Source organism: Oxyura jamaicensis, chromosome 2 (genome assembly GCF_011077185.1).
Source record: "Oxyura jamaicensis isolate SHBP4307 breed ruddy duck chromosome 2, BPBGC_Ojam_1.0, whole genome shotgun sequence".
NCBI classification, from domain to species: domain Eukaryota; kingdom Metazoa; phylum Chordata; class Aves; order Anseriformes; family Anatidae; genus Oxyura; species Oxyura jamaicensis.
Genome location: NC_048894.1, coordinates 44250087 through 44273799, shown reverse-complemented (window position 1 = coordinate 44273799; position 23713 = coordinate 44250087). Strand labels below are relative to the sequence as shown.

Sequence of the window (23713 nt, the reverse complement as noted above, 5' to 3'; positions counted from 1 at the left end):
TGAAAACATGGGGGCGGGGGGGGGAAGTGTTGAATCTACTCTCCTGAACTAGTATTTTGTCTGCAATTACTTCTGAACCAAGAAAAATGCAATATTATTCATCTAGAGTTTTCAGTGTCACAGAAATATTCCATGTCAATCTTTTTTTTATATATATATATAATTTTTTGTAAATCCTTTAAAATTTGTAAAATCCTTTAAAATTTGTTATTTTAAAGGATTAAGTCCCACTGAGTAGTTTCTGGAATGTATCCCCATTCACTGGAGATGGTGGATCTGAGTACAACAGTGAATTTCTTGTAAGGGTATTGTATTTCTTTATCAGATTTCTGTGGCCAGTTGTATGGCAATGGGAATGTAATATATCGGTCAAGTCATAACATATGCTCGCAGGCATGGTGAAAAAAAAACAAAACAAACAACGTACAAGTTTCCTGCAATGCTTTGTGAGCTTGGCTTGCAGCTCAGGAGCACAGAGCAAGAAGGATGGACGTACTGTTACTCCTGGAGAGTTCCTCTCCTTCCAGCAGCATGGTGAGACCATCCAACACCCTCTCCTGCAGCAACAGCAACTAGTTTGGCTTTCTAAAAGTAGGGCATAGGCAAAATAGACAAAAGGCTATGTATTTCAGCTGTTCCAGCAATCCGCTGCCCATATTACGTGATTATTTTGCCACTGCCTACAACTTGTCCTGGCTCATAAGCATGTGATCAAGGCTGACCCTGAGGGTTTTTAAGTGATTAAAGCAGCTCTTGATTCTTTGGACAAGAAATGCAAGGTATAAAACTGGGAGTGGACCTTGTTCTTATGAACTTCTGAGGTACCAGGCAAGAAAACAGACTCATCTTACTGAAACCACCAGTATCTCCTTAACATCCATTTTTACATTAACATTTCTCTCCATTTCACCCTATCTCTCTCTCATCAGAGGATATTTTGAAGCCTCTTAATACTGCACCATTGAATGCTGTATGAGTGTTGGAACAGATGCAATTCTGTGGTCTCTTGAGATGTATAATCATCCATTCCCTCTGCTGCTGTGACTGTACAGGGAAATGAAGCAGTGTCTGCTGTGTATCCTGTATAGATGTGATATGATAAATGTATTGCAAAAACGTATCTGTAATGAACACTCTATTCATGTCCACAATATTTTAGTTTCTAGAGATTTGCTATTGATCATAGCAACTAGTATTCATCTGTGGATCCGACAATATCAGTCACTGTATTTTAAATCCACATATTTGTGCTCAATGGTACCAAAAGCAATAAACTTTTCCTTGGGGCTGTCAGCAATCCAGCTCATTTGTCATTTTTAAATGGACACCTGAGATAGGTTCTGTCCAAGTAAAGCAAATCAATACAGTCAGTTACACTAAATGCATTAAAGCAAGGATACTTGAAGGGGGAAAAAAAAAAGAAAAAAAAAGAAAAAAAGAAAAAAAAGAAAAAAAGAAAAAAAAAGAAAAAAAGAAAAAAAAAGAAAAAAAGAAAAAAAAAAGAAAAGAAAAAAAAAAGTTGTTGCAGCAAAGGAGATGATGGTGTGCATGCTACAGGCATGGTGAAGGCTGGGAAAATGGCAGCAAGTTTAATCTGTGCCTTGGTAGTGAAGAAGAGATGGAGAATCAGATGAAGGGAGCTATGAAAAGAAGGATAAGGCTGAGGAAGGAACTGAAGAAAAGCCAAAGAGGTAGGCTTAGGAAAGAAAAAGAAGACAAAGTAGGGAATCTATGATGGGCCCTGAGTTGAATCAGAGGAACTGGTCAAGAAACCATTACACAGATGCTGGGCTGGCTTGGAGGGGAATCTTGCTTCTAGACCATTCGATTTAAGACCAGTGTTCTGGACTTTTAAAGCAGCTGGGGGATGTTACAGCCCATATCACTTACACTGCTATCATGGCTTTAGTACAGAAATAAATGTCATGAGAAAAGCAGCTTTTGCAACAGCCCAGCTCTTGCAAATGGTGAAGAAAGAAAAAGAATCTCTCATGCCTATTTTTACAGAAGTAGATGAATGCTTTGAAAGGTCAGGTTTTACTTTCTTTGTGAGCATTACACTGTGGTCACTGGTGGAGGTAGGTTGTAGAACTAGCTGAAGTAATGGTGGAAGCCAGTGCTTTATTTTTCACTTCAAAGTGTTTATGCTTGATGGTAGCAAAAAGAGTATGCTTTACCATGGGGTTGTGAGCAATCCAGCTCCTCTTACATTTAAAATGGACATTTGAGACAGATTCTGCCCCAGCAGAGCAGACTAATGCAGTCCGTTGGACTAAATGAATTAAAACAAATGTACTTGGATGGAAGAAGAAGATGCCTCAGGAAGGGAAACGGTATAGAAGAAAGGAGGTACATGCAGCAGCCAGGGAATCAGGATGGATGGGAGGCTTTGTCTTTAACCAGAAATAGCCAAACTGATCCATGAAGATCATAATTAATCCAACTTTAATAACGTGTTGTCATCAAAAGAAATGACCTCTGCTCCTAACCGTAGAGCACAGCACAGCAGAGGTCCTGAAATGGGTAGGCTATGTGAGGAACCTTATAGGTGAGTCACTAGGCTGCAGCTGGTTCCTTGTTCTCCTTTCTTTATTCATAGATCAGAGACAGTGTAATTCATCAAGATCAACACAAGGAAAGAAAGCAAAGAAGTGAATTTTTATTTTATTTACATTATGTGAATCTGAATCCAAGAAGAATAGGCAAAGGATGACAAAGTGGTTAAGGTATCTCACTGTGATTCCAGAGCTCGTTTCTCTGGCAAACCTATCCTGTAGGCTGTCATGCAATCCCTGTCTGGAGCTGATCACACAGGTCGGACAAGTGATGGGAGCCTCATCTTTGTGACACTGCTTTTACACACGCATCCGGGCACGTGCTAACCCCACCGCTCAGTCAAGGTTTGGTAAGGAACCCAGCAAAACTACAGACCGAGGGGGACTAATAGGTTTCAACCTGAATGGAAAGGAAGCCTTGAAACTGGAGGGCGGCTCGTTTGTGAGGACTAAGAAAAGCCCTGCTGAGAAAACACTCGTTTCCTACAGAGGAAGGAGGGATATGCCCACAGCGTCACCTCCAGGCAACACGCTCCTCCTGCCTTTGCTCTGGGACAGAACCGAAGAACATTTAGGGACACAAAGCTTTGTAGGCAAAGCCAGATCTGTTTCCGGAAAGAGAGCAGCAGCTGGAAGGGAAAGGGAAATTTAATTTTATTTATTTATCTTTCCCTGCGAGGGCCGGGCGGAGGGGCGGTTTCCCGCCCAGCGGCCGCCCCGCTGAGGGGAGGGAGATGGCGGGCGGGCGGGTTCCCCGGTTCCCCCCTCGGCTCTCCCCTTCGGCTCCTTCCCTCGGCTTTTCCTGTGCAAAGGGGGGAATTTGGCGCTTTGTCGCAAACCACCAGCGGTGCTCGGAGCTTTCTCACCCGGGGCGGTGAGCAGAGGGAGAAAGCTCAGCGGGTTCGGCCTCTCCCTTTAGGCTCCGTGTGCTTGTTTTACTTCTTTTCTCCTCCTCCTCTGAAGGCAGGTCTGTGAAACCTTCTCTCGCAGGTTTCAGGGCAGGTTTGAAAATGCTGTGGTTTGGGTTTTTTTGCATCGCTTGAGAAGCGTTCACCTGCAGACCACTTCTAAATAAACGCTAATGTCTGTGTATCTCCGGTTGTGTGAAGAAAGATACGTACGGTGCTTGCCCACCCGCCCAATGAACAAACAGGTTAGTACCTAAAATAAGCGGGTTTGATGTTTCAGGTGACTTGGAGAAAGGAATCTCAACATATAATGTGCACTGGCATTCGTACAGATGTATAATTGACCTGGTTAAACTCAAAATGTTGGTGGCATGAAGAAGTTTAGTCAGCTTTTCTTTGCAGACAAGCATTTCTTTTGCTTGAACTAAGGCGTAGAAAATGAGCTTCCAATATACCTTTGTGTGGTCCACGATGCTTAATTGGTTGTGGAAAATACATGGTTGAGTTTCCGTCTTGGTTCAGAAGAATGTTTTAATAATGGAATTCAACTGCTTTTTGATACTTAATTGAAATCTTATTTGGCTTTTTGCTAGCAAGCACGGGATGTTAGCTCCAGTGAGTTACTTGCCTTACACCGCTGTTCAACCCCCTCTGGTACCTCTGTAGATTTGAGAGAACGCGATAAATATTACTGTGTTGCCTAGGATGCGTGAGGCCTGGGTGAGGCTACCAAAAATTGGGTGCAGCCCTGCACTTCTGACCCAGTTACGTGAAATCTTACACCGACTTGAGCAGTTCAGGTCGTAAGGTGTCACCTGTGTGGTGACTTCAGGAGGGCATGGAGTGTAAGGTGTCCTCCTTCTGACACAAAGCCTATTGCTGAAATTGGAATTTACATGTTACTCTCTGATGAAATTGTCCTGTTTGCTAATGGGACAAGATTGTACGAGGAATGTTTTAAGCTCCTTTACCCAATATGCTCCCTATCAGAAAAGGTTTTTGAAAAGAGAAAATGTGTCTAACGAAGGTGAATCCCAGTACGAGGAAAACACATGAGAACTTCAGCAAGCCAAAATTTCAGTATCTCTTTGATAAAAAAGGATACAGCAGAAAACATTTCAGCAGTCATCATGGGTGTTCTTGAGTGTTAATAGTATAATGATTATTGCTCCTCTCTTTAGTAGTGCTTTAGTTTTTCAAAGACTTCTTTGCCCTGAGGTTTTTTTTCCCCCTTGATAATGACTTACCTTTACCAGCACTAAGTGTCAGTGCTTTGATCCAGGAATGAATGGTATAAATTAGATTGCAAGTAGATAAGTTCTCTTTCAGTCACCTTTCAATTATGGATAACACAGGCTGGGGAACTCACAGGGCTTTGAATATGGAAGCTGTGTGAAGAAGCACTTTGTTCTGCCCTTCTCCCTCAGCCCTCTGGCTCTGGTTGGAGCTAAGGAAACAGACGATGTGCTCCAGGTACAACGGGCTGACACAGGGTGCTGTGGCCATGGACTGTAGACCACATCTGGCCTCCTGTCCTCTGCGCAGATAGGCACTGACAGTTGTTGGAACATCTGGTCACCTCTGTGCCCTGAAAAGTCACTGGAATATCATCAGGATGAAAGAATTTGAAGATGGGATAGATCATGCCAGACTAACCTCATACTTCCATACCAGAGTAACGGGTTTCTGAAAATGGGAAAGTCAGGAAAGTTCTCCTTTTTGTGTTCCCCTGAAACTTCTATGCTTGCCACCTACCACTTCTTTCCTCCTCAACCCCTGTGGAGGATAAGAATTTTCAGTATGGGGGTTTTCAGACTTGAGGGCCTTTTGGAGTGATGAGCTGTCGGGCTAGGGACATGCAAAAATAAAGGATGGATAGGAATAGCAGGAAACCTCAAAAGCATTTGAATTCTGGAAGACATTTCTAGAGGTTATAGACACCCTTATCTTCAGTGTGCATGCTTCATGTCACCTTTATATTGGTCTAGTATAACTACACTTCAGATGCATGTGGATTTAATACTTGTCCTGGCAAGATCTTTGAGTTAAACTGCTTATTTTTACTTTTTGAGTAATACAGAAAGATAATAATAGGCTCCACATTAATATGTGCACAGACATACACACGAATCTACTTCACGATTGCATGGGCAGTTAGAAGACAGATGCCTACTTCAGTTTCTTGCTAAAGCAGCCTGTATCTAGTATAGACCATGACCTTGCATCTCTGGCAGGAACCGTCATCTGCATTCAGCAGCTGCCAGCATTGTGTCTACGTGGCTGTGTCTCTGTCACAGGCATACATGGGTTGGAGGAGGGTGCTCTAGCCCCAGCCTGCCCATTGCCCTCATCTCCTGAGGCAATGGAAGGTGGGAAGCCTGCATCTACATGTTGGCACGGTGGGAGACAAGCAGACTGGCAGCTAAGGATGAAATCTGGCATCACAGGTACAACCGGAGACACACACCCCTTCTAGACAGTGGCAAGTTAGTGACAGCAAAGCACCAAGCAGTTCTTGGGAAGAATTTTTATGTAGCACAATCTATTTGATGAAATTAGATTTTTTGAGGAAAATTGATTGATTCAGGGCCTCAGGTCTTACACACAATCACCGTATCTTTTCACACTCCTTAAGCGTTTCCCTTTTTGTTGTTTCAGGATGCTCACCAGAACTCCAAGTGTTGTTGCCCAAGTGTTCCTTCTTCTAAGCATAATTCTTGTCATTGCTATTGCAGTGATTCAGATAAATCAGCAAAAGATCCTCTCCCCAGGGCTTAAGGTAAGCCTTAAAATAGGTAAGGACAGAGAACAATGTTTTGAATTGATATTTAATAATGTTGCTTTGTAAACAGTATTTTATGGGGTAACACGAGTGACTTTACAGCCACAAATTAATGATTCATCACATCTTTGTCATGGGAAAACTGAGGCTGAGATAAAAAGAGAATTGGCCAAGATGACAGAGTAAGTCACTTGCAAAGCAGGAAAAGCATTCCTTGGTTCAGTGTCTGTGATGCCTATCGCACAAAGTCTTCTCCAAGACTGAAAGGCCGAACACAAAAAAAATGCCACTGCTTTTTTTTTTTTTTTTTTTTTTGTCTGAGATTGGAAGTAATTTCAAAATAATTTTGAAGTTATTTCAAGTATATCCTGGAGCTGAAATTCTGCTCTCAAGCACAGCTTGAGAGGAAGGTTGTGCTGAAATCATTGCAAACCACTCCTGAGGATCATAAAGCATTCAGGCTGTAAGTGTGCATTTTCTGATTTACCACACGTTGGGACTTGCTGGCTATTGACAGAAGCAAAGTAGCTTCATGAGGAGGGGCAGAGCAAACTGAAAAAGACAAACGCAAAGAATCTGGGAAGAAGGTTCAGGCTTTGCCTTGTGCTGCAGGTTCTTCAGTGAGAGAAAACTGAAGACAAAGCTATAGAAATTAGCTTTCCAGAGAAGCCCTGCAGTCTGGACAATAGCTACCAGCACGTACAATTTGTCAGATCCTTCTTGGAAGTCCTTTCTACCTTTCCCTCTGCTATGTGTTTAACTGGCTGGTTCACATAGTGATAGGTTAATGTCTCACTACACTTCATGAGATTATGAATACCTTTGGCTTTGAATATTTTTTTTTTTTTTTTTGCCTAAAATCTGTATTCTGAAACCAGTTTTATGTGTTTGTGTGGTGTGGCAGAGTGTGTGTGCTGGGATCTTGCATGGGGACACGGTGCCTCAAGTTTACTACTCCCTGTTGTGCCCCCGATCTCTGCTCGGAGCAGTCTTACATCCTCACAGTTTTCATGCCAGGCAAGACTGGACTGATGCGTAGGCTGATGACACGAACTAAAAGACATCACTTGTGCATCACTTGTGTTTGTCATTAGTTCGGTTTCACATTCAGAGTGACAAAAATGTCCACCTTGCTCCTCTAGTCCAGGTGAGACCCACCTGGACCATCTGGAGCTGGTTTAGATGGGCTGTAAGCCTGCCTGTGTGGAAAACTGCAGTTGATATGGAGGGCCATATGTTTGAGTCCTGAGACACCGAGTAGTCCTCAGTGAACGATTAACGCTTGCAAGAAGTAATTCATCAGGAGCAGAGAGGACCTTGGTATGGCAGTGTGAAACCCTCCTGTACTTACCTGGTATTATGGAGCCTGGAGATGGTAGTGTCCTGAAGTTTGTGGTTGATTAATATGGCAATGACATGATGAAAACAGACTTTCTCTTTGTAAATGGCCTTGACCTTCTGCTTCTGGCTCTTCATCATGAAACCATAACAGGTACTGAAGCATAATTCGAGTTCGTGTTATCTGTGGCATAATAGGTCTTTTCCAGGATGCATGTAGAGAGTGTCCAGATTCATTCTTTTGTGGCATAAAAGGTAATATTTCCTTGGTGACATGGTTGGTGAAGAAGTCCAGAATTGTAAATGATGCTAGCTCTGAATGTAAGGAGCCTTTGTACCAGCTGAAAAAATAATCTGCTTGTCTACTGGTGCTTTGTGAACCAATATTGTTTCAGCTGCTCTTTGGGCTGTGATTTTGTTACTTTCAGGAAGCAGGATGGGAAATACAGGGAAATCCTGAAGCAGGAGGATGTAAATGGGTCAAAAAGCCTCACGGTTAGCTGAGGTAAAAATACTATTTTCCAGCTCTCCTTGGGCATGATAGTTAGCACAAAAAATAGCCAAGTTAAAAGCTTCTGGTTGGCACTCTGAGCTGACTGAGGCTAGATTTAATTAACAGCCCTTGAGTAAATTTACCATTAGTGCATTATGTGTCTGCAGAGTGCTCGTCTGTCTTTTGAGGAGGGGGAATACGCTTCAAGTGTCTTTGCTGAAATGGTGCTTGAACGGAGCCTGACGGCCTAGCGGATTGATGGTGGCTGTGGAACCTTTTACCCTGTAGTTGATCAAGTTAAATACCAGCTGGGTAAATATGAGAGAAGTTTTCATTATCTAACAGCCCCTTGGGAGACAGGCTGATATTAGTGGTAATTCTTTTGAGGGCCATGAGTTTGTAGGATTACAGAAGCAGCGATCTTCCTCGGTCAGATCTGAGGCTCTCCGGGGAGGCGGTGTGATGAAATGGATCGATCTGCTGCTGCTGCTGCTGATACTGCTTTGCAGCCAGATGGAGGCTCTCCTTTTGCAGTATTGTTAGGCTCCTTGTCTTTTTTAAAAAAGTAAAAATGCTGACTAAGAAGTGAGCCCTATTAATGTGCACTTCCTACCAGTTAGGTGATTTTGGAAGGGGGGAACAGCTGAACTTCCTTTGGGGGATCCCAAAGAGGATAAACAAAACTGCAGTTTACTTTCACAACATCCCAGAAGGCTGGGGTGGGAAGGGACCTCTGGAGGCCACCTGGCCCAGCTCCCTGCTCCAGCAAGGCCACCTGGTGTGGGTTGCCCAGGGCACATCCAGGCAGATTTTGGAGATCCAAGGAAGGAACCTGGGCAGCCTGTGCCCCATCACCTGTACAGCACAGAAGTGCTTTGTGGTGCTCAGAGGGAACCTTCTGCTTTTAGTTCGTGCCCACCGCCTCTCATCCTGGCACTGGGCACCACCACAAAGGGCCTGGCTCCATCTTCTTTGCAAAATCCCTTCAGATATTTAGGCACACTGATGAGATCCCCCCTGAGCCGCCTCTTCTCCAGCGTGAACAGCCCCAGCTCTCTCAGAGGAGAGGTTGTTGGGTCCTTTCATCACCTTGGTAGCCCCACACTGGACTCTCCCCAGTACGTCCAGTTCTCTCTTGTACCAGGGGGTCCAGAACTGGACACAACATTGCAGGTGCAGCCTCACCAGCTTTCCTTCATGCAGTTTGCCTTCCTGGTTGCCACAGTTCTCTGCTGCCACAACAGGTGGGGGAGAGAGTAAGACTGATCTGGTGGCCAGTGGAATGAGATGGAGAAGCCTGTACTTTAATCCTGCAGAGTACCCAGTGACTTTGGGCAGGTCGTGGTAATATTTTTTCATTTATTTCATAAATAGACATGGGGTAATATCGATTCTCTTTCCCTTCCTTGTTGTCTTGCATTCTAGCACAGGCTATTTTCAGAGCTAGACTCTCACATGGACTGCCTAAGCCACTCAAAGGAAAACATTTATGGGAAAATTAGAAAAGAACCAGGCTTGTTTCACCAATCTACCTGTGGGCTATTACACATTTATACCTCTTTGCTCATGACTTTATGGATCCCTGGGGCATCCTTGAATCTAACGCCTGTGCTTAGGTATCAAGCCCTTGGTTGTCCAGTGAGTGTAGTTGGGATAATGGAAAAGCAATTTGCTGCAAAATTGGGTCTTAACGCAGTGCTATAAATGTGTCTGTGTGGGTTTTGAACCTGATGCGGAAAGGAGATGAGCACTCTCCATTTCCAGTGAATTTGCGATTGAGGACATATAGCATGCTCTTTGTGTTACACCCTTTGTTTTGCTTCTCTGATGGATTTCTGTCTAAGCACCTGACACTAGTCAGGTAAATATTTACTCTTGTACAATATTTACAGGAGTGTGCCTGCACTTCCTAAAGGGTTTGATGATGAAGAGCACAGCTGCATACAGGTCTTTATGGTGTCACCGTTTGTCTCTTGTTGTTTGTCTCCTAATCTGTTATTTTTTCTCCCCAGTACGGAATAGTTCTTGATGCTGGATCCTCACGGACTACAGTCTATGTCTATGAATGGCCAGCAGAAAAAGAAAACAACACAGGAGTAGTGAGCCAAACCTTCAAGTGCAAAGTGAAAGGTATGCTCAGACTGCAGTTCCTTGTTTCTTTCTAGCCTCCAAGAAGAGGTTAGCTGAAAGCTTATACTGTTTTGTTTTGTTTAGTGTTCCCTTTTCAGTGCCGGGGAGCAAGCACTGGTAAGACTGCATCTATATCTTTCTCTTGTACAGCATCAGTCCTTCTCCTGTTGATACAGTAGGATCCTCTAATTTCCAACAGAGAGAGGAAATTATAGCCACTCCACTGCAGCACGTGATTGGTGCAGACAGAATTTGATTTACAGAGAGTCAGGCCCTGTAAATGCCTAGACCTTGTGCACTGGAATAATTTCTAGTATAAAATATATTTAAAATAGCTTGGAATAAAAAGTCTTTGTGAAGAATAGGGAATTATCCCTGGTTAGATGTTTGCTATGAATTTTGATGGGGGCAAAAATGGATGCCAGCTCTGCTACTGAAGTTTGACAAATTAGCTTTTATTTTCCAGCAGTGTTAGTGGTGTTTAAAGAAACCTTTGCTGTTTGAGTCAGGTTTCCTAGAGAAACAAGGCTTGTGCAGTTTATCTGGAATTATTCAGTGATTACTTTGAAAGAGGCAGCTGAGGGGGGATTATGCAAGGCACGCAGAAGCTGAACAGGAAGAGCTTGTCTTAGAGTTACAGAGCCTAGAAAGCTGGGAAGCATCTAATGACATTACCAAGTAAAATATCTCCATTGCAGAACTGTTTCTAACAGGATGTCAGAGCTGTGTCAGATATCCCAGTGTAGGTGGGCCTTTGACTCTGGAAGACCTGGAGTTGTGCGGTGCTAGGTGTCCCATGGCAAGTACCACTGGCTACCTGCCTTGTCTTTTGCCTGAGGTTTTGCACTGATTCCTTTCAGAAAGAGGAAGCTAAGCTGTACTGACTTTTGCTTAGACTCCAGCATCGTTAGGCATCTCCTTAACAGTTCGTTGTGGATTACTTCATAGCAACCTTCAAAACTCTTAGCTTCAGCAACACATCCAGCCAACTCCTTCCCCCCAGGTGGTCCATGCATCAAATTGCTGTCTCTCCAACTTAGAGACAGGGATGTAATGGGGGACAGTGTCAAATGCTTTGCACAAGTCCAGGCAGATGATAGCAGTTGCTCTTCCCCTGTCCACCAGTGCTGTTACCCCATCATAGCAAGCCACCAGATGGGTCAGGCACGATCTGCCCTTAGTGAAGCCAGGTTGGCTGTCAGCAATCACCCCTTTATTTTGCATGTGCCTTAGCTTAGTTTCCAGGAGAATCTGCCCCATGATCTTGCTGGGCATCTCATCTGGTCCCATAAAGTCTGGGTGCAAATATTGTTGATCTCTGATAATAACTGTGGCACTTGAGGAGAATTTTTCCCTTCTTTCTCAGTCGTGGTCATGTAAAATCCTGCATCCTGGCGTGTGTTTGGAGATGGATGTTCCACTTGCAGCCCTGGAGGTCCATAAGTAGCTGGGGGATCTGCAGGAGCAAATGGTTTCTTAACACTACCAACATTTCTATCATCAGCATTAAGCATGTGTGGACGTTCTTAGCAATTTTAGAGCAAGGAAAGGAAGACAAATGTAATGTGCACAGAAGAAATGTGCTGTCACATGCCTGATGGTGTGTCCTCACAGGCTGCAGGAGTGGCAGCCTGCCTGCCGAGGTGTTGCCTTGAGGGATTCTGGTGTGAGAAAGATGCAGAGAGAAACTGAGTTATTGTTCTCCTCTAAAAATGTCAGAGGAGTACTTTGTGAATTTGCTTTAATTGCTTTAGGTTTTGTTTTTAGCTTGGGGGGAAAACAAAAAATTGCAAAACAGAGGAGTCCAAATTGCTGTGAACTCTTCAGGTCCAGAGGAGCCTTAACCACAGTTAAGCAAAGTACTACTTCTCATCCAGTGTAAAAAATCGGCGTCTTTCACTGCTCCAGGCTTGGGTGGCTCTGCACTGGAGCAGCCAGGGGGTCTTGGGGACAGGTTCCCAGCAGAGCTGTGAGGGGCAAATTTATCTGCTCACATCTCTTCAGTGACCCTCTGACCACAGCCCTAGGCCCTTATACTGGGGGGTGGTTCTGGGCCTACCAAGAGGCAGATTGTCGTGTACCTACTGAACTTGGAAGTCAAATTATCAACTGATTTGTAACTCCCATAGTATTTTTATGATGTAGTTTCTACCTTTGTTAGGTACCTCTGCCTTGTCTGCTCAAGCCAGCCCCAAATGAAAACCCTTTCATTCTAGTGCAGTTAGTCTGTCCTGCTCCTAGGCATCAGCAAAGCAGGCGCCTGCCCAGAACAAATGGTCACAGCCCTGTGTCCTGCTCTGCCTGTTCCTAAACCAAGAGACCAAGGCTGCTGCCACCAGGAGGGTGTTTGGGGGCTGTTAGACGACAGCAGCTGCTGCTGAGTTTTCCTCTGATGACAGCTTTTTTTTCCAGCTTCAGGCCTGCCTGTGCTAGAGTTAAAACTTTTAGAAAGTCTTATTCCAAACCAGGGCTGGATTATCTAATGAAGACATGGTGATGTTTGTGTGTAAGTTCATACTGTGGAAGGAGAAGTGGTGGAAAGTGGAGGCTGTAAAGTCTCATTTTTTATTTTTCTTTCTTTATTTTCTTATATTCTTTACCAACAGAAGGGCATATGTGGCTGAACAGAAATGGTTCCTCATTGAACTCTCTGAGAGCTGCCCTCTGCTTAGCTTGGGGTCGGGCTGGTGGGAGAGGTGGCTGCCAAGAGAACTGTTTGGGGTTCTGGCAGGGTTGTTCTCCATGGGGCAGTGGCTCCGTGGGAATGCCTGGATCTCCCTGTGCGCCACTTCCTCGGCTGGGGAATTTTAGTAAGGAATGCTGTTATTCACACCCAAGTTAAGCCTGAACAAGTTGAGGTCCTGCTGGTCCTTGGAGCATTGAGCAATGGAGGAAAGCCTTTGATGTTAATTGCTCAAGTAGTGACGCCTTGTGCAGCACAGTGTGACTCACTCCGGATATTATAATGCCTTGGAAACTGGGAGGGCTGTGAAATACCAAGTACCAACCTAGACTTGTACCTCTCTGAGTTCAAGAGCCTTTTGTGTGCATCTGGGAATCTCACCAGCAATTCCCTGCAGAAGCCTCTTTATTTTATTGTCAGTTGAGAGCAATGAGCTGTAGAGGTGCTGTGGTTCCCACAACAGTTACAGCAAAACAGGTTGGGAAATCTTTGTCTTAGGTTGCGGAAGGAAGCATTTTCTCTATTTTGGCAGATCAGGGGAACTTTACGTTCGTTAGACATCTTAGTTTCTACAACATCTGCCATAAGTAAGCCTATTTTCCTCATGAATGTAGCACTATTGCCATTATGGCATTAGATGGTTATACTTACGTATTTTTATATGCCATACAAATACATACATAAACTGCAAGCAGTTTCAAATACCTTCTCTGTCTCACACAGCGGAGCCAGTCACTACATTGTTCATTCCTTAAGCAGCCCTGGTTTTCAGCCACTCTGTCCTTGTTTACAACTATGGGAAGAAAGGTGGAGCCTCTTTCTCATAACAACTGTTTGCATAATTAGGCTAATTTGGAGTTGGCAAAGCAGAATGCAATCAATCTACTTGTTCTCTTCTAGGCCCTGGTATATCCAGCTATGAGAATAACCCAGGAGCCCTTGCCAAACCCCTTGATGACTGTCTGAATAAGGTCAAGGAGAGAATCCCAGTTCACCTGCATAAAAACACTTCTGTTTATCTGGGGGCTACAGCTGGCATGAGACTGCTGAGGTATAGTGCAAACCTGAACTCCTCTGCACGCGTCCTAGCATAGCAGTCTGTGCAAAAAGAATGTGAAAAATGTCTTGGACAGGTTTCTGTCCACTGGAAATTGCTCTTTTGACAAGGAAATGGAGCCCAGCCAACTGAATTCAATTAACTTTCTGGATAGGGAAAGGAGGGCTGTCTGAAAGTCCTCTGCTGTACCATCCTGAAAAGAAATGCCTGCTTTGCTCTGGGGAAGGCAAGCGTTTAATTCTCTCTTCCAAAGCTATCTTAAAATCCAGTGTTACGGATGTTATGGTGTTATGGAATCAGTGTTACAGATGATGTTTGTGCCTATCTGAGGGCAGCAAAAGCAGCCTAAAGCTACACACTGCAGAGCTTTCTTAGTGTGAATGCGGTGTAATGGGGCCTTTGGGGTCTCTCTGTGGTTTTAGCCATGGCACAAACTGTTTTTCATATGTGTGTTCACTGACTGAACAGAGTGGGAAGAAAAACTTAGGTCTGTTCTAGCCAGCAGCTGTCCTATAAGCACTCAGCTCACTAAAAAGTGTGTGTAAGAAACAAAACACCTATGAGCTTGTATGATGAAGAATGGAGTTTGTACGTAGTGGGCGAGTTGCCTGCTGCAGTGATGCTGGGTACCTGGCTGTTCCCTACAGTAAGCCTCCCCTTTAGGCTAAAACAATGTCATTTTCTTTGTTAGGTGATTATAAGGGTTTTCTTGAATTTTCGAGTTAGTGAAGAATAAACATGGAATTGCCTTTCCAGATGCTCAGTGTCTCATGTTTTGTGAATTGCTTAGGTTGCAAAATGAGACAGCAGCCAACGAAGTCCTTGCAAGCATTCAGAACTACTTCAGAGCACAACCTTTTGAATTTAAGGGTGCGCAAATCCTAACTGGAACAGAGGAAGGGGTGTATGGATGGATAACAGCCAACTATTTAATGGGCAATTTCTTAGAGGTGTGTGGAAAAAATGCATGCTTTTCTTTTCACTGTTGTCTCTTATAAATGAAAAGTTTTATTTCTAGTTTCATGTGTATAAGGAGAGGAAATACCTGTTGAAACACGAGAGCTATAACTGTAATTTCACACTGCAACATCTAACACCGTCTTGTCCTGGCTGTAACTGAACAAAGGAAACATAAATGAAAGGATACAATGTGACAGGGATGTGATAAACCCACAAAACAGGGCTCTTCCATAAATGACTTCAAGATGCCTCACACAGAAGTTGCATGGCCCTTAAATGCATTGGTATGTTAAAGTGTGACGTGTTGACTGTCGTGACAGCGGTGCCAATTAAAGATGTTTCCACCTGCTTTTCTGTGACGTACTTCTTCAGGTGGTTGCTGTCTACAGTTCTGCTGGTGAAGGGTCTGTGCATCTTTAGGAACCTCCAAACTGTTGGGTAATTTTAGCTCATTTGTCTTAAACAGACAAAACATTTGTCTTAAGCAGCAAAGTTTAGGTGGCCACACATGCCTCATCTGAGACAGAAAACACTGATGGAGGTCATTCCAGTGCTGCTGAAAAGCAGCAGGCTGTGTCACCAACTGTCATGGCTAGACTTGGGAGCAAAAGTCAGTCAGTGGGTCCTCCTCTTCCTCGTGCAGTGTAAAGATCCTTGCACTGTTCCTTGCACTCACAACAGTGTCAGGCAGGTGCTCCATGGCAGGGTTTTCTCTGGGAATTTTTTAATTCCCAGTAAAAACAGCCCCACGATGACCAGCAACTGCTTGTCCTGTCTGCGTTTGTGGCAACTCTGTGCTGCTCTCAGCATTACTGCACTTCTTCCAGATAGCCCTGCTAGGTTGCCAATAATTTCAACCAGACCCCTGAGTGTTGTTCACGGTCTGGGCAGAACGGTTCCTGTTCAGTCATGGCAACTAATAAGCAGGAATTGGATGTTGGTGTTCCAGGGGACAGCTCACAATGAATGTGCTGTTGCTTCCCACAAGGTTAAGAAAAATTATATTAGAATCCCGTGTTCTGGCACAGCTTTCCTCATTTCATGCAACAACGATGGCTTCATGAACGTCAGGGTGGTGCCAGTCTTCTACCACCTGAATTTTAATTGTGACAAGAATGGTGCGAAGAGTGGGGCCAAGAGGGGAATTCTGCTGGGGGCTGTTAAAGGGAATCTTTCGCTGCAGGTTTTTCTCATAAGCGTGTTTGCTAGGCCATAAAGTTTCTTTTCCCTTCTTCTGCATACATATCACCCTCCGTAAATAATACTACAGTAAACATGGAGGTAGATAATGATACAAAAATACATTCTGCTCTCTGACTGTGTGGATCAAATAAAGAATCTGGGGAATGTTTTGGGTAACAGGGAGAAGCACCAGCTGTGAGTGGATAATATTTATTGCCACTGCAGTTTCAGTGAAGAAAATGTGCAGATTAGGGGTTCTTGTTCCTTTGACTTTGATGAAGATTTTGTTTGATTTTACTGTGTTTTTTTTTTTTGTTTTTTTTTTACTCTCTTTTCCTGTGTGATCTTTTAGTGTTTTATTCATTTAATAATTCCTCTTGCCTTGAAACAAGCAAATCTTCATGCTAGTTCCATCCAGATTTGTTCAAGATCTCATGGGTAATCAGATTTCAATTTCCTGCATTCTTGTACAGGTATTGATCTGGCTATTTGATTACTGTGCTGTCCTCTTTTTCCATCTTTCAACCCCGTTTTACTCTGTGAAATTACATCCCTCACATCTAAAAAAACACAGAGCTAGGATTTTTCAGAAAGGGCGAAGGACAAAGGGTGGGGGGAATCTAGAATAGTTAAGTGAGAAGTAGAAAAGCTTGAAGAGAGAACAAGCAGATGGTATTTCTAATTAGCTTTTCTTTTCTTTTTGCATGTAGAGAAACCTTTGGAGGACATGGGCCCATCCATACAGAAAAGAGACCACGGGTGCCCTGGATCTTGGAGGAGCTTCCACTCAAATTTCGTTTATCCCGGAGGTCTCTCAGGAGAACTTCAATAGCACCTTGCAAGTGAAGTTGTATGGTTACAACTACAATGTCTACACTCACAGCTTCCAGTGCTACGGGAGAGATGAAGCTGAGAAAAGGCTTTTAGCATTGTTGCTCCAGGTCTGTTTAGGACCCTTTGCAATGCTGCTCTTCCAGCTGTTCAGTAGTTGCCCAGGAAGGTTCTGAGCCTTGTATTCTCTTCCCCTTGGTGAAGTTCAGAGACCCCAGTAAAAGCTCCGTGGTGCTGACTTGTGGACAAATGCACTTAGGCTTCAAAGATCTTCAAATACGTTAAAAATTGGTGTGAGTTTAATATTGTTTGACCAAAAGACCCAACAAGTAGGTGTTTTACTGATCTTGCCAATGATTTTTTTGAGAAAGGAGTTTCTATGAACTATGATGTTCAGTCATTGTATGGATCAGCCATGACAGAGAAGAGAACAAGAGTATGTGCATATGTGGGTTAAAAGATTCCTGTAGCTATTGTCCCATTAGGTCTTTCTTGCTTTTGAGTTGCCTTTATTGTTTTTCTTCAGAAATCAAGCACCAGCTCCAACGTGGATAATCCATGTTACCCTCGGAATTACGAGACTGCGTTAACGGTGAAGTACTTCTGTGGCAGCCTCTGCACACAGTCTCTGAGACCGGCAAATTATTACCCAAACCAGTCTGTGAGCTTCCATGGAACAGGAGACCCCGCTCTGTGCCAGGAGATGGTTTCATTATTGTTCAACTTCACTGCTTGCAGGAACCGAGAAGACTGTCCATTTGATAGAGTCCATCAGCCAAAAGTTAAAGGGAATTTTGTGGTAGGTTTGCAAACAAGCATTTCTTTTTTCAGCTTTCTTGCTTTTGATTTCTGTAGTTCTGAAAGTAACAGGCCTTTCATCTACTCCTTTTCCATAGGCTTTCTCAGGATTCTACTATACAATTAACGCTTTGAATTTATCTGAGCGTTTTTCTCTAGCTGACTTCAATTCAAGTATGTGGTTTTTCTGTTCACAAAACTGGACCCAGGTACGTGGTTTTCTTTATTTTTTTGTATCTGTGAAAGAGATAAAAAGAAAATGGACTGGACAAGTATTGAAAACTTTTCAGGTCTATAGCAATGTTAGCATTTGTTTTCCCACTGTATTTCAAACCATGTAGTATTTCTGTCATGCTTAAAGCTTGGAAGAATTTCATTCACCATGACTCTAAGCCACGTTTCTGGGCTGCAGTGCATGCAAGTAGTCCAAGCAGCGCATGCATTTTCCTGTTTTGCTCTCTAAGCTTCGTACAGCTGAGATGTCACTGAGGAAGTAAGGGGTGCTGCAGCTGAACATATACTTTCATTTTGGGGAGCTGGAGATTGCTGTGATAGAAGCATTTAGAAGGCTGATAGACCAGGCCAGCTTAAAGCTTAAAACAAAACTTAGCTAGACGTTCATTAGCAACACATTTCAATCACACACATTATCAGCACTATCACTAGATATTCAAAGCGCTTAGCAGCTAACAGTTGTATCCCACGTTATCAGCAAGTGCACAGTACCACAGAGCTGATGGACTATAGTTGGAACTCGAGCTAAATGGGAGCTAATGCTGGCTGTGAAGAACTTGTTCTGGTGGAAGGCAAATTGATTTTTCATTATCATTCCCCACAGAGTTCATATGAGGAAAAGACATAGCATTTCTTTCTTTCTTTTCTTTTCTTTTTTTTTTTTTAAACCTAGAGTAAATTGATAGACCTGTTTTAAAATTGAAGGAAAGTACCTCAGATCACCAGACTGGCTCCTTGTTTGCATTCATTTTGTTGCTAGCATTTCCTACTGTAATCTGCCATCATCACAGCGTGATAGCTGACTGCCACATGCAAGGTGCACTCCGTCTGTGATCCTCTTAAAGAGATTTCTGGCTGTGGTTTACTACCACAGTTTTAACCATGCTGTAAAGATGACATGGAAAATTTAGGAACCATAACATCCTCAGAATTTTATTTGCAGTTTTATGTTTATTTTATTTTTTCCCACATAAGGTGTGTCACTGTCAGGGTCTTTTCACACTAAATCTCTGTGTCTAGTTGTCCACGGTTTTACTTGCTGGTTCTGAAAAATGCAAATAAATTTTAGTTAGAATCCAAAGTATTCTTATGTATAAACACCCCAAAGTATTTGTGTTCCACAATTTGCATGTTTAAAAAAATACCTTTTGCTTTCAGCTCCAGTTAATGCTTCCTAAATTTGAAGAAACATATGCTAGATCCTACTGTTTTTCAGCCAATTTCATTTATTACTTGCTTGTACATGGCTACAACTTTGATGAAGGAAATTGGCCACAGATACATTTTCAAAAGGAGGTGAGTAATAATCATGTCCTCTTATGGTTACTCTAATGTAAAAATGTTTAGAAGAAGACCGAAGATGCAGTAGCTACAAAAAATATAATGGTTGTAAACAGCCTTTTTAAACAGTTATCAAATGTTTGCCATAAAACAAGGCCACTTCTCGAGCCTTGGTACCAACCTCATCATGATTTCAGAGGCTGCAACATTACTTGGTGATGCTGGCTAGATGCTTTTAAAAAGCTTTAAGAATGGGTCAAATAATACCGTTTTCAACCTTGCCCCAGTTTGTTAAAGTACTGGCTAGCTCAAGGCCTGAAAGAGCTCTCCAGTCAAGGTGAGTGAGCTAGCCCTGCCGAGCTGAACAGGAGAACTCCTGCTTCTCTGCCAGCTGGCAGAGCCCTGGGCAGATGGGCAGAGCTGGTCTGTAGTCACTGGGTGGGGCTGAAGCCACTAGGGCAGTTAGCATCCTCAGGTGGCACATCCATCTGGCTCTCTGGAATAACAATGTATATTGGTGGGATGCTGGCTGGTATTTGGCAGGCAGAAAGGTTACAGCGATGTTGGTGTAATACCTGCACTTCTCTCTTCCCTTACCTCCAATTTTCCTTCTAAAAAACTAAGTATTTGGGGTGAAGTAGTATACATCCATTCCAAAGCTACCGCTAAGAAATCCTTCCTTCCAAATCAGAAGGTGTGGCCTCTGTGTAAATTTGTCTCTTACATCAGGAAACGTGGTCCCTGCAGTGCTCTGTGACTCCATCCTTTCCCCTCTGCTGCTGTACGGAGCATTACTGTAAAACCCTCTCCCAGGCTGTCTCTGGATCTCTGTACAGTCTGGAGATGCTTCAGCACTTGCACGCAAAAACAACAAATGAATGGTTGTGGATCTTCACGTGGGAGGTTCTTAAATGCAGGGTATGCTGACAAGCTGTTACCGAGAAATCATCATAAGCAGTGCTTTCTGAACAGTCATACTCTATTATTGGTGTAGCGAAGAATTAAATCGGATTATCAAGACTTATTTTGTCCTCCATTAGCAGCTCTGGAGGGGTGTTCAAAGTTTAGCCCTTCTGCCAGGAAATCAGCAGAGCTTACTTTGGGATCTTAACCTGGACCTGGCGAGGGGTGGATTTGTAATCATTTTTACATATCTTTTGTTGCCCCCAGCAGGTGGGAGCAGCCAAACACGGCAATATTTTGCTGTATTTTGCCAAGACTATAAAAATACTGGGCAAAATGAAAACCCAAAGGGCTTATCTTGAATGAACGTTTCAGTTACCTACAATTCACACAAGGGAAGTCATGAATCTCCAAGAGGAAAGACTGCATCCTTTTAATCAGAGCTGCCCCTCAAAGAACTGAAAATAGTAGGATTAAAACTAAGACATCCCAGAGATGGTAAAGTACTTGCCTCTAAGAGTATATATTGAGAAGTGTGGAGAGCTTTTTGGTCTTTGCTAAAAGCATATTTGCTTTTAGTTAGCGAACACAAATCAATGAAAGAATCTTAACCAATGCCAAGTTCTGGGCCAAATCTAGACCTGGATGATTTGCAGAAGTTCTGAACCCCATAATGAGAGATTTTTCCCCTCTCTTAGCAATGAGGAATTACCTTAGTCCATCTTACTGCTTTTCTCTGTCATATTTTAGTTCATGTTGCTGTAGCTTTCTCAATATCAGTTAAACAAAAGGTATTGGGATACATGCAACTACAGAAATGAGCTAACGTTATAGGCCCTTGTGGTCTCCTGCAACCAGTTGCTGACTGGTTAAAACAGCTCATTAAAGACATTAACCTTACCCTGGCCTCCTCTTTGTCCATGTCAGTTGGACTCTTTTTTTAAAAAATAATTATTTTTATTTATTTTTATTTGTTTGAATTAAATAACATCTGAGGATTTGGCTAAGATGGCCATTAATTCTAGGAATTAACACAATAGTGCTGTTTTTTTTAAAATGTGTTTCATGCACAGAAAATCCCATAACTGGCTGCCTGCTTATGTCTCAAAAATCCTTGCACCAGTCCATCTCATACCTGCGTCTCATTTCTTTAGCCCAGTGATCCATTTTTTTAGCATTTTCTGGAACTGAAAAAAAAAAAAAAGTAACCTAAAATGGTTCTATATTTTCTTTATACACTCTACTATTTTTTTTTCTCCGATAAATTAAAAGACAATTGACAGCATCAGCCATTCAGTTTTTGGAACCTCTTTTCTTTGACTGAAAACTTGATGGGAATGGGACGCTTTCATCTGTATTTCAGGTTGGTAACAGCAGCATAACCTGGTCACTTGGTTACATGCTAAGCCTCACAAACATGATTCCAGCAGAAAGCAAGATGATCCAATTACCTCTGAAACCTGCCTTGTTTGCTGGGCTCCTCATCATCCTCACGGCTACGGCATTGTTGTGTCTTCTCTTCCTTGTTTACGTGTGTATCGTGTCACGTAATCGGAAGGACATCAGTCACGTGGAATATGTATTTACTCCAGAATGAATGAACTTTACTGAAGACCGAAAGAAGAATCTTTCATGCTATGAAGTTCTGTAGGACTTTATTGTTGAAAAACAGAGGGAGAGATTAAGACAGGCAACAAGTCCTGAGAAGACCAGAAGCATAAATAAAGGAGACAAAAGGCCCGCAGGAATCTGTGATATGGTGAACTGGAGTGCTTTTGAAATGTTTTGGCAGTTGTTTCTGTAAAACTAGTTTGTCCAGTGTGAGGCAGATAAAGCATGGGCAGATATGCCACTTTGCTTGTTAAGGTTTAAATAGCCTCTTCTTGTCAGGTGTGTACGAATTTTTGTCCATTAACTCTGTGCTAACTGGTAAAATCAAATGGGGATGTATTTGATCAATGATGGCAGTTGTTTAAGATAAAACTGAAGAGTGAGTCAGTAGGAATTGTGGGAGAAGAGAACGTGGTGGCTGTTCATATGCGTAGTGCTGACACAAATCCCCTCAACAATCCAGCTTCTGAAACTGGAACAAGTGCTGGGCAATCACACAGACTGAGGGGAACAGCACAGCTGGGACAGAATTGTTTTTATTACTATTCCAAACTGATTGAGCCCCGCCACATAGAGGTGTGATAAAATGCCAACATCCCTCAGGACTGTCAAGCCCATCTTAAAGCTGAGCTATATTTTTGGTACCACAGAGACCTCAGAATGCCTCTGTTAAGGCACTTAAGATTTGCTTTGAAGGTGGAACAAAATCTTCTCAGGCTTCAGTAATGAAACCTAATTTAAATGTATCACAGTTACCTCCAGAAACCTGTAGAGTTTTTAGTGTCTTTTTTTCTATAATATCCTCAACAGAAACATTTCTTGTAGTTCCTCTTACTGGCTTGTATTCCCCGTGTTCAGTGATCTCAGTTGCACTCTGTACCAGCTTGCCATGTACGTATCATTTTGTCTGCCTTGGATCTTCTGAAGCATTAGCAAGAGTATGCCAAAATTTAAGCCCTTCATTCCCGGCCAAGAGGATTAGGAGCCCAGCTGCAGGCCAGCAGAACTCCCTTTGTGTAGCGGGTTCAGGAGCACGTTGCTGCAGTCACAGCTGCTGCCCTCAGCTGGAGTGCCTTCACCAGCCTTTCCACGGTGTTTCCACTACAGTTTTGCCTGCTGCTCCAGGAGTCCTTCATGGGCAGTGCCCTTTTCCTCTCTCTGTCTTTTGTGTAGCTTTGGCCTTCCTCAGCTGGCTTCTGAGCAGACCCTCAGGAAAGACTCCTGTGTCACCTGCCATCTCTTCCATTTGCACAGTGCTTTTATTGATTCCTCTTAACACTGCCTTGATGGGATCTGTGAAGCTGGGAGGGGGACATTTCTGAAGGGCTTTGGAGCTGGCAGGAGGAAGGGATTGTTGTACTTTTCAGGACCTGCAAGAAGAGAAAAAGCATCTCCACTTCTCTTCTGTCCTTCTACAGTCCCTTTTTGCCCAGGTTCACTACCTACACGGAGCTGTGTTCACCCACCGTATTCCCCCAGATATCCTACAAACAGTTGCTGCCAAACATTTTAATACATTCCTCCTTTGCCAGCCTTTCCCGGATTGCTCCCCTCTTCATGCAGTTTCCCTTGCTTGCATCTTTGCTTCTTTGAAGGTACGGCTACCCATGTCTTGCACTGAAATTTTCAGCATGAAAAAGTGTAAACTAAAAGGGAAGTTGCTGTATTCAGCATCTATCGGTAACTGGCTAAAGCCCTTGAGTCCTTACGGGTTGCAGTTTCCACGCAGATGTTTTGCCTGTAAGAGATCTTACGTGCTGCTGCATACCTCAAAATTCAAAGAAACATTGAATTACAAATTCTGGTGGCATATTGAGTGTTTTCTATCCCACCTTCAACTATTCCCCGTATTGATTTGGTTGTGAGGTGCTCAGAAGCCAGCCTCCTTAGCCTTGCTGAGCTGGCAGCTAGTGAACAAGTACACGTATTAAAAAATCCTTTGGACTTCCTGATACACTTGGAGAGAG

At 43.2% G+C, this 23713-nt stretch overlaps 1 protein-coding gene across 2 annotated transcripts; it reads left to right on the top strand.

Annotated features, from left to right (window-relative positions):
- The first annotated feature begins 3128 nt into the window (after positions 1-3128).
- Positions 3129-21920, top strand: ENTPD3 (ectonucleoside triphosphate diphosphohydrolase 3). 2 transcript variants are annotated; one of them, XM_035319435.1, is made up of 10 exons: positions 3129-3708; positions 6122-6242; positions 10089-10206; positions 13790-13940; positions 14737-14896; positions 16799-17029; positions 17446-17718; positions 17816-17921; positions 19105-19247; positions 21499-21920. In XM_035319435.1, exons 2-10 carry the CDS (start codon positions 6123-6125, stop codon positions 21730-21732), a joined length of 1536 nt encoding a protein of 511 aa, XP_035175326.1. In that variant the 5' UTR covers positions 3129-3708; position 6122; the 3' UTR covers positions 21733-21920. The 2 variants fall into 2 exon arrangements, with proteins under 2 accessions (XP_035175326.1, XP_035175325.1); XM_035319434.1 differs by having other exon boundaries at positions 3132-3708; positions 17816-17926; positions 19110-19247.
- The last annotated feature ends 1793 nt before the right edge of the window (positions 21921-23713 follow it).